A 14,990-nucleotide genomic window follows, 5' to 3' on the forward strand; every position below is an offset into this window, starting at 1 on the left:
TCCTTCCTTTACTAGTAGACACCTGTTTAAAGCCTTTCTTTCCCATCTCATCTTAATTTTACTCACCATTAGAATATTAATATTAGCAGGCTGGTATCTCCAGACTTGTATCATTGCTCTTAAATGATCGGGAATGTGGAAATGCTCAAGTCCATTAGTCTTACCTTAAGAAAATTACCAATTTGAGAAATTCAGAGCTTTCCAAATATTAACCCAATCCTTTTTCTTGTTTTAGGTAGTTCATATTAAGGAATGATCAGAAAGGGATTTGTGTATTTAAATCCTATTGCAATGCTTATTTTATTGTTATTTTCTTAAATGTTCCTAAAGTTTTCATCTGTATACATTTTTGTAGGAGACTGCTGGATACCGACGATGAGCTCAGTGACATTCAGTCAGATTCAGTCCCACTGGAAGTCCGGGACTGGCTGGCTTCTACCTTTACACGAAAAATGGGGATGATGAAAAAGAAATCCGAGGAAAAGCCAAAGTTTCGGAGCATTGTGCATGCTGTTCAAGCTGGGATTTTTGTGGAAAGGTATGTGAAATTTCTGGTATCTCAAGACAAAATTCAAAAGGCAGAAACTATACCTACACTTTCGAAGTTATGGGAGCCTATATATTACTTACTGAGGGAAACCGCAATCATAAGTATCCCTACAATGAACAGACTTAGGACTTATGAGGAACTTACCTATACCAAAATTTTCCTATCCTAGATTATTCTTTTTATTTATTTTAAATTGACTGCCGGGAGCCGGTCCATCCTTGCTGTTTCAAGGGACCTGGCATATATGGCATACTGTTCTTAATATGTTTGTTCACCTTCTTGGCACTATGTGTTTTAACCAAGGTCTCTGAGAAAGGTTGTTTTCCCCAGGTAGGGATTTTCCCCTGAAGTTAGGGAGGGAATAAAACCCCTCAACTAAGTGCCAGGCGGGTAATTAATCCCTTTAACTACGAACAATCATGCTTAAACTACATAATCTTTTCTCCCTGGAATGGAGATAAGAAACGCCCTAACCTTTGTAATAGAGATTGATAGGATTGAATCAACTGGTATAAATACAGTTGTAACAAGACAGAAACACTCAGAACTCAGGAGACAGAATTCAGAACACAGAATCGAGAACACAGGGCTTGGAAGACAGGACCAAGAGAGACAGAGCCTAGGCACAGAACCTACACAGAACGTTCTCTAGAGACAGAAGAACTTCGCTGGAGAGAGCATGCCGGAGGATCCTGGAGAGGGACTGGCCTCGGAGCCTAGAGACAGAGCCTAGCGGGAGAACATGGCAAGGGATCCTGGACTGAACCTGACTACAGAGATTGGCAGGAGAACCTGACTGGAACCTGGACACTGAACCTGACTGGAGTACCTGTACAGAACCTGGCTGGAGACCCTGACAAGCGAACCCGGCTATGATGATCAACTGAACGCTATCTCTGTATCGTTCCTTCTTCGCCGACTCCGTCCACACCTTTGGGAACCCCTGGACCCACTGGGGCTGGACCCCGGCAATTGACATAAAGACTAAAGGCAAAGGCTTTTGGCTTTTGAATGAACTTTTGTGAATAACTGTTTAAAAACAATTATAACACATTCATATGCCATACAACGAATTTTACCTGAATAAATTGTAACACCTCATACAATAAATTCTACACTACACACCAAAATCAAGCAGGGCTCTCTCTGCACTAAAGAGAGAAGACCATTCTCTTCTCGTTATAGGAGGAAAGCTCTCTCTGTCCACCTTGGAAGAATTTTGTGTATTTTTTTTTTAACATTTCTGTCACTGAAGCAAGGAATACGTGATGGCTCCTAGAAGCACTGAATCAAATCATCAAGTTTCTCATGTGGAATACATGTTAATATGACCCCATGTTACATTCTGTTAGCCCTTAAAAACACAACGTACTTTTCTGTCTGGGAAACAAGATGTTTCAACACTAAAAGTACGAAAAGACTTGAAATAGACATGTTACAACTAACCATGTTGAAAACTAGTTCTTAGAAATTCTTTAGAATAAAAAACAATTACATTGTTTTAATTTCTATATAAAAAATTTATTTTAACAGTTTTGAGACAAATAAAACCGAGGAACAGAGAAATTTGTTTGTCAATGTACTTAAAATTAAATTTAAGGGAAATAATATCATTTTAAATCTTCTGACACCTCTAGCCATTACCTCTAATGAACAGTATGAACTTTAATTTTCTTCTGTTAAGGGAAGAATGGGAAATAGACTTGGGCTTCTAAAAATGAAAATGAGAATGCATTGCAAAGAATATTCAACGTGTCACCTGAAACTAATACAAAATAATACTGAATATAAACTGTAATTGGAAAATAATTTTTTAAAAAGGAAGTATTCAATGTGACTTAAAAATAAAACTACGCACGTAAAGTTTCTAGGATCTTGGCTTGTGCCTGTGTTACCCATAATAAAAACCACTCAGTGACTACTCAAATTATTTTGAGTATTTCTTTATCATATCTAATTGGCTTTGATAAAACAATCATCATAATGAGCAATTTGATTAGTCTGGTGAGGTGATCCCCACCCCACCCCCGCCCCGCCACACACACACACACACACACACACACACACACATGCACGCACCCTTCGCACATAAACTGGTCCCAACCCTGCCTCGGTGGGACCAGAATCTGAAACAGGGAGACAGGACTGGAGAGAAAGAATTTCTATAACAATATTCCTCATTTTAAAACAACTTAGGCAAGTGTGTGATAGTTATTGATTTTTTTCATAACATCAAATTCAAAATAAATAGTAGTTCAGAAAGTCAGTGAGAGAATCACAGACTGTTTTGATTTACTGAAGCAATGCATATTTTGTCTTTTTAAAGAAAATGTTACAGAACTTGGCAAACTGAAAAGAAATACAAACTGTGAATGTAAATCAAATAAATTTCCATTTCCATTCAGAAGATTAAGAAGAATTCTATAAAATATATTGACATGGTAATTTTCTTGTGCTATTCAACATATTTAATAGCCTATGGAAATATTAAAGTGTACTTAAGATCACTAAATTAGTAAGCAGTCTTGAAGTAAGCAATGTGCTACAAACATTTAGAAATAAAATCTTTTTCTTACCCTTGAATTCCCACTAGTAAATGCATAAAAGTAGTGGGATGTGCTTATCTTGAGTTTTCAAAAATAATAATCTTTGATTTTGAAGGTTAGAAAGTCTGCTTGAGCCTTCTCTCAAGCGTCTTCCCCAAATTCAGTGTCTCCGCAAGTCCTGGCTATTCACTTACCCACGTGTACCCCGAGTCTGCTCACTGTCTCACCTCCTCTCCCAGCTCCAACGGGAGCCTTCGCCACCTGCCATCAGGAGCATGGCAATAGCTTCTGAACTGGGCTCCCCTCTTCCTCGCTTGCCTTCTCCAAATAAGTCATCCTACTGTGCTGTTTTAGAATATAAATTGGTTCCTGTCCCTCTGAACCTTACTAGTACCTGTGGGTTTTCCTTTTCACTTGCTATTAGAGAATTTTTGTATGGTGGCTTTGCAGGATTAGCAACCCCCCGCCCCCCAATTCTTTTTTACCTGCTTGACTGAGTATCTATACCAGTCTGGTTTCAACTCCGTGAACATCCCTAAACTCCTTTCTTCCTTGAGGCCCTTAATCCTGATATTTCCTCTTTCGGAAATGATTTCCCCACCCTTTGACCGTTTTAGCTGGCCCTTTTTATCCTTCCAGATCACTCTGTGTGCTGTTCATTACTTTCTCTGCCCCAACCAGTGGTTTACCTCATAGCACTTCCCGCTGTAATTATATCTTGTTTCTTATTCATTTTTCCTCTCCACCACTGACTAAATCTCATGAAAGTAGCAACTATATTTTTCTTATTCGCCACTAAAAAATCTGGTCCCTAACACAGTGTCTGGCATAAATAGTTGTGTTTTAAGGTTTGACTTATATTTTGTAACTATAGTCAAAACTTTCAAAAATAATCCACTGTATTTCCAACTGGACTTTTGTCACTTGTAAGAGCCCAGGAAATTCATTATTCTTTTTCAGCAACTTGCAATATATAAACTACTTACTCAAGTGTGAGGCAACTGCATCCATCTTCTCCCACACTCATTCTGATTCCAGGATGAGTTATCTCGATTTCCTATTTCTCACTTTTTATCTCAACATTTTATTTTCAATTATAGGGTTAGAAAATGACAATGGGAAATTTTCTCTATCAATTTGGAGGGGGGATCCTCATTTTTGTATCCTTTACATTTCATATAATGAGAATCTATACTGATATTTATTTCTTAACCTATTGTAAGTCTAAGAAATGTAATAGCACCAGAGTTCCCACTGAGCCCAGGGAGCCCTAAAGAATGGTAAGCATTGGAATCAAGGGTATTTGCTGCAGAATAACAATATTAATAATAATGATGACTTTCTTATATCGAGTACTTATTATATTATGCTAGGCATTTATAGTATGTACTCTTCACAGAAATCTTATAGTTATTCTCATTTTACAGGTGAGTGACATTAAATAGTTTTCCAAAGGCACACAGCTAGTGAGTGGCTAACAAGCTATTCAAAGCGTGTGTTCTCTTTGCTACATCATGATGCCTTTTATGCCATTAGGTCAAACTGTTTTAATGTTACTTAATTTGTAAAAATTCTTATTCTTATTGATTTTTATATTGACCTTTTTTTTCCTGGTCTATCACCCTTTCATTTCTCCTGTACTTTAACTTTTTTTTTTTTGTAATGATGACTAGAAAAATAGATAGAAAAAACTATTTGTTTCTTTAGGAAAAACAACCCTCATAAATATTATTGACAATAATTATTTTCTGGCTCTTTTATAGTGTAGTTAGTAGTTTCCTTGCCCTGCAAGATTTGAATAATTATCCCTGCTTAATGGAGCAATTAGTGTAATTTTACTTATAAACTATTCTGAAATCTCCCAACAGAATAGAGTATACAGATAATATTTTTATTATAACTAATCACCTACATTCAAAAATTAGTTAAAGTCATTTACAACAAATGTAACTTGAAAATAAGGTAACATCTCTGTCATGAAATGCAGGTTGCTCTATCAAGAAAGCCTAGGGTAGATATAAATATAAACAATATTTTAATTCTGATATTCAAGAAAGTCAAGATTTAAAAGGAAAACATGATAAATGACTCAACTTCTATGATCTTTTAAAAAAGATAGATTTTACATAGAAAATGGGTAATATGTCTTAAGGATTTTTAATATAATGTAAATTAAATAAGAAGATTGATATTTTCCATAGTGGTTTTATAGAAGATGCAGAATATTTTTTTTCAAATTACTTTTTCTTATATTGAACCCTAATATAAATTAATGATATAATTATTAAATTATGGTTTTGTCTAATTTGGTTTTTGATGGACATCTTGGTTGCCCAATGAAAGATGGAAAATCCAACAAATTACTGATTAATAAAAATATTTTTATTATTTATACTATTATAAAAATAGAAATAACTTTGTTCTTTCTGGATAACTTTTGTAAATGATGTTAAATGACAATTTGAACAACCTTAAACAATTTTTGTCAATATTGTTTTCCCCGATATTCTAAACTTAAAAAAAAGAAAACTGTGCACATTTTTCTGATACTACACATTCCATTCTATAATTTCCATTTTGTGGAAAAAAATATATGAGCTATTTTAATGACATTCAACCTCCACACTGAAGTTTTTGGTACATAAATGGACATAAAACAAGAATATTCTGCTGTCAGTGATATGGTGACATGCTAGAAAGTGTTATTGTTGCATACCCAAAAGACAGTCTCTTTTAATAAGATGAAGTTAAGGCAAAGATGTCTTTACCTGGAAACTAAAATCAATAGGACTTCAGATTGTGGTTGTAAGTAAACAAAATAGTATTAGCACCTGTCACATTGTAGAGCTTAATAAAGGATGACTGTAGTTATTTCATTGTTGTCACAAAGGAAGCCTGTAACTAACGATAAAAGGCGAACTAGTTGAAAGTAATCTTTCCCCTTATATTTATATTGAGTAAGTGATACATATGTGTATATACATACTTATTTTTCTTTTTTAGGATGTACAGAAAGTCCTATCACATGGTTGGTTTGGCATATCCAGAAGCTGTCATAGTAACATTAAAGGTGAAATAATTTCAATTATTTTAGTTTTCCAAATAGTTATGTTTTTAAATCTTCTTAAAATTGTCAGAGGAAATGAAAATAGGTCTTTGTTGCATCTTACGTATTGGTATGTAAAAGATATTTTAACCATTTTACAGAATGTCATGTGTTCCAAATTATGACTCATTTTAGACTTAATTGAGGATTGATTTTCACTAACAAACTATATCAATGCATATGCATGTGTGAGCACACATGTGTGATTTTTTTCCCTATGCTTTATTTACATGGATCTTGAATTCAATTTTGACAGCACCAGGACTTGTCAGAATATACAGATTTGGTTTTGTATATGTTAAAGAAAAGTTGAATGCATTATAAAAAGATGTTTCAGTCAAAAAACGTATATGGAATAAAATTGTCCAGAATTTTAGGTCTGAAAAAATTTATAAAAAGTAAGAAAATTAAGAAAGAAAACAACAAAAAAAATCTATCTTTCTTGTTTCTTCTTTTCCTATGGCTGCCCTAGTCTGAGATCCAATTGCAGTGTTAAAATACTTAATGTGTTAGAAATACTAATGTGTCATAACTCTGAAGAGGAAAGGTTTTGGCTCATTTACTTCTCTCCAGTGTGTGTGTGTGTGTGTGTGTGTGTGCGTGTGTGTGTGTGTGTGTGTGTGTGTGTGTACTGTTCCTAGCCATTATTTCCACAGCAGCATTTTTTTTTAAATATATTTTATTGATTTTTTACAGAGAGGAAGGGAGAGAGACAGAGAGTCAGAAACATCGATGAGAGAGAAACATCGATCAGCTGCCTCCTGCACATCCCCCACTGGGGAAGTGCCCGCAACCCAGGTACATGCCCTTGACCAGAATCGAACCTGGGACCCTCCAGTCCGCAGGCCGACGCTCTATCCACTGAGCCAAACCGGTTTCGGCCACAGCAGCATTTTGAAAGCTCATAATTCAACATTCCTTATTTTTTTCTATCACTTAATTTGGGTGGAATAATTTCAACTTTGTCTTCTCTAAGTCTTACGGTGGTTTTCCTGAACTAACCAAGAATTAAAAGATGTATTAAACTACTTTACTAGCTTAAATTTATATTGCTTTCTTTTGCCATTTGATTTCCTTTTCTGTAACCCCTTGCATTTGGTTTTCCTTTGCTACATATTAGATTTTAATCTTATTAATTTAAAAAGATAGCTTGTTTTTCTTAGATGCTTTTTTATCTTTATGTTTCTGAATTCTGATATAGCAATTATTGTGTAGCTGAAATGTCACATTATAGGATATTAATTACTCAGCTCTTGAGAGATTTTTATTTCCTCAACTATGGGAAAGTATATTATTTATTTTTAGAACCTTTGCTTAGAAACCAACTCACAAAATATTTAAGTATGAGAGAATGTAAATGTTTTTCTAAAATATACAAAAACATAGGAACTATTAAAGAATATTTTACTTAAATAATTATTATTTCCTGAAATACCTCCTTATTTTCTTTGTTCTCAATCTGACAAGTCAAAGCCAAGCATCTGCATTAGTTTACAAAGGTAATCATCATTGTTGATGAAAAATCCCCAAGAAATGGAGAACTAACCTTTTACCCAGTGGGAAACCCCTAGTGGGAACTGTAAACAGCAGCCTTGTAAGGGTCTGAACTAATTCTTCTGTGTTGGCTTTGGAATTTGATAAAAGATTTGTTGGCCTCCTTTGAGCTTTACTGATGGTAAAATGCCTTCTAATAGAACTTTTAGAGACTTGCAACTGACAAACAGATAAAGCAAGTGTTTAGGGATCAACTTAGGGCCAAATGCAAGGAATTTAACAAAGGTACACAAGCAGTTCAGTAAATATTTCATTGGTGTTTCCAAGTGATTCAAAGGACCATTTGAAGTTATTGCTATGTTTCAAAGGAACTAAGTTTAAAGGAGACTGTTTGAATGCTTTTTATCAGATGTTTTAGATTAGCTTCAGCATGTGAGATGCAGCACGCAGTTGGCCTCCATAGAATGTGCTAGGTGAGTGAAGCTCTAAACATCGCCTGCTCAGATTCAAACCTGATGCCTAGATTTAAGGTTGTCCGCTTACTTACTAATGTTAACCCTGCAGTGTATGTAATCAGACCTTCTTGGCTAATAGTTTCTGATAATCATTAGGACTGACTTTGCTGCATTTCTTTAGGTTTCTTAATTTCAGTGATTTATTTAAAGTTTGAGCTTCGGTGCTGGAGCTCAAACTTAACATTGAAAGTTCCCTCGGGATATATGGGACTGATGTCACCTGCTACAAGGCCATTTCAAGTTTTTTGCCCTGGAATTACCTTAAGCAAAACCAGGCAGCACCAAGCGGCGCTTTCCTAGAATACCTCTTTCCCTCTTCCTTCCTGAGGGAATTGCCTGAAATGCCAAAATTACCATCCTCCTCCTCAATCAAAAGACCCACTTCCTTTATCTTCCCATCTTTCCCTGGAGGAAAGTATAAATGAACCCGCTGAGGTTAGAGTGGGTAATAAGGGAGCATATACTTGCATTTGAAAAGAAGATAAAAAAAATATCAAAGATTTAAACCAAATTACTAAATCCTATGGTGGAATTTCAAGCAACGTAGCAGGTAGGTGGGTGGGAAAGAGAAATTTGAGCTGTCTTCCCTTTACCCCTCAATTAACATCACCTACATAACCTGCAAGATGAGGCCCACCCTGGGGAAATTAATTTAGGCATAAATTTGGAGCAAGATTTAGGATCAGACAAGTATTACAGTGTTCTCAGGCTTATTGCACCTTTTGATTACCTTGGGATCAAGGAGACAATCTTACCCCTCCATTAAGCCTTATGGCCTCACTTTTGTGAACCATAGACACTAAGTGGTCTTGTCATATCAGACACTGGTAAAAATATAGTCTAATGTGCTGATTTGAAATCTGGCTGGCTGGATGTATAATGCCTGATCTTTCCTATAATTTTTCATAGAAAGAAACAAAACTGTATGAATTTGCCACCTGAAGTATTTACTCTTTTTTTCTACAGGAAGTTGACAAGTGGTCTTTTGATGTATTTGCCTTAAATGAAGCAAGTGGAGAACATAGCCTGAAGTTTATGATTTATGAACTGTTTACCAGATATGATCTTATCAACCGTTTCAAGGTCAGAAACATGGAATAAAAGGGAATTGCTCTTAGAATTAGTTATTTGAATAACAGAGAAAATGCAGAACATTGAGTCGTTTAACCAGTGCACTTTACCATGTTTCTAGTTGACAGGTCAGAGAGCTAGGGGGAGGAGTTCATCACCTGAGATAGCCATCCTCCCCTACTCACTGACATAACTATATATCCACTTGGATATCATGAATCCATTATAATCTCATTCCAATGACATACCAACATCCACCAGAATTACTCACAGGCAGCCATGTAGAGATTGAAAGCTATGTTTTAAAGAAATATGATCTTCTGTGATCCTGAGACACAGAAAGAACCTTTATTGTCAACCTTTCCTCAACTAAAACGAAAGGGCTTCTAATTTACTTCATTTAGAGCCATTTTAAACAACAGGTTTGATTTAATTACTAAATTAAATTTCTGAGCATTCTGCTGTACCTTTCATCATTATGTATGGAATCATGCTATTTTTAGAGCTGGAAGGTACTGGGAGGACATTTATTTTAATGTCTTGTTTTGCCATCAGTGGGGTGCTCTTGTGTACCTACCTGGTACTGGTGGAAGTGGAGTTCTTGGGGTGCCATGGGAAAAGGAATTTTCTGAGGCCCCTATGGGAAGTTGGGATATTATGGAAAGCTTTATTGATGATGTAAAATTAAAGGGGTTCCCTTCCAAGATCCCATCTTCCTCTGTCTCACCATGGAAAAAGTCCAACCTTGGCTTCATTGGAGCTGGGATTAAAGCCACTGCCCAGAGGTTCCACTCCATATGAAAGCACAGTCCAGTTTAGCATCTGGCTAGCTTAGCTTGTGTTCTCAGCTGCAGTCCATTGCGTGTGGGGTCCACAGGGCCAATGCAGCTGTTGAAGGCCACATGGCGGGTGAGTGCAGGTCAAGGAGCAAGAGAGTGCAAGGGAGCAGGAACAAAGCAAGAGAGAGAGAATTCTTTTTCCGGGGATTATAACTGGGAGTTTAACCAATTAACCCAGATTTCACAGGCTTGCAGTAGCTCTGCCCCCTAGCTCATTATCTATTTCCCAGGTTAGACTGACAGGCAAGTACCTCTCCTCTGGCAACCCAACTTTACCGCTCATGTCCTATGTCCCCCAGGAGGGGGTGAGGGAGAGGTGTTAATCCCCTTGGAGCAGCAGTTCTCAACCTGTGGGTCTCAACCCCTTTGGGGGTTGAACAACCCTTCCACAGGGGTCTCCTAAGACATCGGAAAACACATATATAATTACATATTGTTTTTGTGATTAATCAATATGCTTTAATTATGTTCAATTTGTAACAATGAAATTGGGGGTCACCACAACATGAAGAACTGTATTAAAGGGTCACGGCATTAGGAAGGTTGAGAACCACTGCCTTGGAGGGACAATGCTCTGGTTCCGTGGGGTGTGAAGCTGTAGCTTCCTGGTGACCATGTTTATAATATCTGGCCTCCCCTTTGCTCTTTTTCTATCATTCATGTTAATAAACTAGCTAATTATGTTGAGACAGTATTACGAATGGAAAAACTAGACTTCACCAATTCTAATAGATAAATTCTACCCTTTTAAGAACTAGCTTTCTGACTTGACACTGGAAGATATAAACATTTAAAGACAACAGTATGGGTAAGACTGCCATTTCATCTTAGTTAAACCCTTGGGGGGTTACAATCCTTCTCAGGATTGAAAGCCAACAGGTTGATGAAGCAGTTTTTCAGAATAGCCCACATTGAACTTCAAGAATCTAACTCACTAATGTGCTCTCTCCCTAAAATTGTTGTGTTCATGTTGATTTAAAGCTGCTCTTTTGGTAAAATATAATCATAATTATTACTTTCCACAGATTCCTGTTTCTTGCCTAATTGCCTTTGCAGAAGCTTTAGAAGTTGGTTACAGCAAGTACAAAAATCCTTATCACAATCTGATCCATGCAGCTGATGTGACTCAAACTGTGCATTGCATAATGCTTCATACAGGTATCATGGTAAGAACGGCTTTGTAACTGAAGTTTGTTGGTTTAATGAATAATCCATAACATTCATTTCCCAAAAAGTATTTTAACTTAGTGAAAAAAGGATACCCAGAGGCAAATGAAAATATACTGTGAGTTTTCCAAAATTCGGACTATTGAACACTTTTGTTTGTAAATTCATTTTCCCATAGTAATCAATAAAAAAAAAAGTGAACTAAAGAAAAAGTCTTTGGAATGAAAGTTAGCTACAGTGCTCTACCCTTATATCATTGTGTTCTTCTAAACTGCCTCAGCAGCCTTTTCTCTTTTACATACATTGCTAATCACAATCAAATCCTAATGAGTATTTGGGAACTGATTCATGTGAATTTTCCCAAAATATCCTTCCTCCTCTTTGCAACCGAATGAATCAATAGATAAGCAAATAAATGACTCAGCAATGCAAATTTTGGGTCAACAAGGAGTAGATGATAGGAACCAGGAGATTGCCTGGAGTTTCTATAATGTCTCAGAGTTTAGGCTTGAGTCCCAGGTGAAAAGAGAGAAGCAGCTCTTCTGAAGGTTCCAAATTGGGTGGGTTCAAAGGGGTGCAGGCCATGTGAAATCCCCAAATCTTAGTACCTTCTTGGTTCCATGGGCATCAACCTAGGCTGAAGTGGAGTCAAAAAGCACATAAGGAGAATTTTCCACCAACCTCAGGATACGATTGTCTACCTCTTTAGAATTCAGAAGTTGTACCATTTCTATTGGCAAGGGTCACTGACACTCAGATCTATGTAACTACTACTCTTTGGGGGTCTAGAGAACCTCAATACTCATCTTTCTCCACCAGAGACTGTGTTCCTAACTTGGTGCCATGCAGAGCCCCTAGAACCACACACAGTAGGTTGGCCTGGAGATCTTAAAAACATGTAACAGTTACATAATTCTCCAAGTTTATTGTATACAGAAAATTTTCATTATTATTTCATTTTCACCCAAGAAACTATAGGGTGTTGTTTAATACACATATTCATTTGCTATGGTTTATCCAATAGTGTCTCGTGTGATGACTAAAAAATTGTCTCTTCTTTTTCATCTTCCTTTGCCTCCAAAATGCTGCAAATCCATCAATGCCTTGGGCTCAGATACCACTCTTGCCCCATGTTCCAATGATCTGTTGCTCCATAACAAATTGCTCCAAATTTAGTGGCTTAAAACAATAATTTATTAGTATATCTCAAGGGTCTGTGGTTAGAAGGGTCCCAACTAGAAGGCTATCACTTGGAGTCTCTCCTGTGATTTCAACCAGCTAGCAACTATGATTGGACATGTGAGGACATTACTAGGCAAGACATCCTGATGGTTCACTCACATAGCTGGCAGTTGATAATGGCTTATGTCTGGGAGCTCAGCTGGGCTCTTAATAAAGCATTTTCTTGAAGTCTCACCAGCAATTCAATAGAAATATGCATTTTATGACAAGACTAGGGGCTCAGTGCATGAATTCGTGCACCTTGAAAGGAATTATGGGCCACAAGGCTGCGATAGGCACAGGGGCGGGTCTTGGCCCAGCCTCCATGCCCCCACCCAGCCCCTCCTGCCGTGGCCCCAGGTCCCCTGTCTGCTGGCAGCCCCACGCCTGCTGCTGCCACTCCCACGCACTGATGGCGCCGGCCCCACTCGCACCTGCTGATGGCATGGAGCCATTGGGGCCAGCACTAGGCACTGGCAGCGGGTGTGAGTGGTGGCTCTGGTGCTGGCTGCAGGTGCGAGTGGGTCTGGCGCTGGCAGTGGTTGCAAGCGCCAGGTGGGACCATGGCACGTGGAAGCAAAGAATTTTTAGTAACCACCAGAGGCTCTCCCCAATAACAGCAACTGGCGTCCCACCTTGGTCTGGCACCCCCACTCACCTGCTCCACCATCCTGCCACGGCCAATGCCTGCTATGTTCTGCACATGCCCCCTGGTGGTCAGTGCACATCATAGCAACCAGTTGTTCCGTTGTTCCACTGTTTGGTCTATTTGCATATTAGTTTTTTATTATATAGGATTACAAAGTAATATAACCTGATTTGGAGTTGAGTTCTATTTGGAGGGAGGTAGAAATCTCAAAAGCCTTCATTGATACAGTGGCATGAGCCTCTTGTGACCTTCTAGGCCAGCCGTGGGCAAACTACAGCCCGCGGGCCGTATACGGCCCGTTCGGCTGTTCTATCTGGCCCGCGGAGCCAAAAGAGCGGAGGGTTCTCTTGCTCTCCCCTCCGCTCCTTCACCAGCAGCAGTGTTAACATGTATTAGTTCACACAAACACTCCATCCATGCTTTTGTTCCTGCCCTCCGGTCCAGTTTAAGAACCCATTGTGGCCCTCGAGTCAAAAAGTTTGCCCACCCCTGCTCTAGGCTGAACTATGTCAACCTCATACTTTGTGTTTTCCTTATTTAAGTTATATAGGGGAGCATCACCGAATTAAGGTGCAATTGTGCCCATTGGGCTAGATCAAATGTAGTCATGGTGGCACGTGGTCCCTGGTTGAGTTACCATTCATTCCAGGAGTATGATTGACATTTAAAGGGAGGAAACAAGCTACCAATAATAAGTAGAAACTCAAACATTCAAAGATATAACTTTAAAATAGCGTAAGTTTTTTTCAAAGTAGTCTGTAACCTTCTTCATACCTGTTTGTCTTTCTAGCATGTGTGCATGTACACACACACAAACATACTCTCACACACAGACATTCTTTTAAAGCTCTTTTGATTTCAAAGGCTTCATGGTCATGCTGTTTCTTGCACTCTTTGCTTTCACTTGGTCTGATGTGCATGGCAATTAATGTGATAAGAGAAGTGTCCCTGACAGCTGTCAAAGCTGCTGCACTTGCCGAAATTGCTTTAACATCTTCTTGGTTTGACCTGCTTACTTGTTCCTTTCTAAGGCCTTGATCTTGACACTGATAGTGAGGTGGTATACGTTTCAAGTATTTGGCATTTCCTTTTTTTTTGAATTCTGTGGCTTTGAAAATGTTAACTGAAAAATTGAATATTTAAGATTTACTCTTTAATGAAAACTGAACTGATTGAGCTTCCTCAGAACAAAATGGAATAGAAAATAATGCCTACTTTGGTATGATAAAATATCTGCTGAATTTTGAAGTATAACGCGAAGATGTATGCTATTTAAGCTGGGGGTATAATCAGAATTTTAAAAATATGATTTTGCTTAAGTCCTTTTTTTTTGGTCACAAATGTAAAGGGAGATAAAAAAGAGTGTCCTATTTCACCTCCAGGACAGAGGTTCTGAAGGTGAGACTGAAAAGCTGAGGAATGTTGTATTAGTGGGGAAACAGAGAGATTCAAATACACAGTGTGACTTTACCCTCAGACTTGCAAGGAAGACTCATTCCAGGTTACAACAAGACATTCCAACTTCTCTGGAAGACTGAGGAAATCTGGCCCCGCCTGGCACAGCTCCTATGAAGTAGACATCAGTAAAGACGACACAGTCACTTTTTGAGAGGACAGTGACTTACTAATTGTAAATATAACTTCACTCTAGCAAGTCTTGAAAACTCGTTTATGACTTTACTCATCCTTTAGCAAAAAAAAATATCAGTGGGCAGTGGGTTCTTTGCTTATTCCTTACTTTGGTCATTAATAATAATAATAATAATAATAATAATAATAATAAAAATCTGGTAGGAGACTGTCAGTATTGTCCTGGATCTGGAAAGTACATT

General features: G+C 37.8%; 1 protein-coding gene across 4 annotated transcripts in view; it reads left to right on the forward strand.

Annotated features, from left to right (window-relative positions):
• Positions 1-14,990, forward strand: part of PDE1A (phosphodiesterase 1A) — a 259,091-nt gene that overhangs the window by 195,489 nt on the left and 48,612 nt on the right. For all 4 annotated transcript variants that reach the window (XM_059703921.1, XM_059703924.1, XM_059703923.1 and 1 more), the window contains 4 exons: positions 356-538; positions 6,100-6,166; positions 9,178-9,294; positions 11,147-11,287. In XM_059703921.1, coding sequence (XP_059559904.1) covers positions 356-538; positions 6,100-6,166; positions 9,178-9,294; positions 11,147-11,287 — 508 coding nt within the window. The remainder of the gene's footprint in view (positions 1-355; positions 539-6,099; positions 6,167-9,177; positions 9,295-11,146; positions 11,288-14,990) is intronic.

Source organism: Myotis daubentonii, chromosome 7, assembly GCF_963259705.1.
Source record: "Myotis daubentonii chromosome 7, mMyoDau2.1, whole genome shotgun sequence".
Classification (NCBI taxonomy): domain Eukaryota; kingdom Metazoa; phylum Chordata; class Mammalia; order Chiroptera; family Vespertilionidae; genus Myotis; species Myotis daubentonii.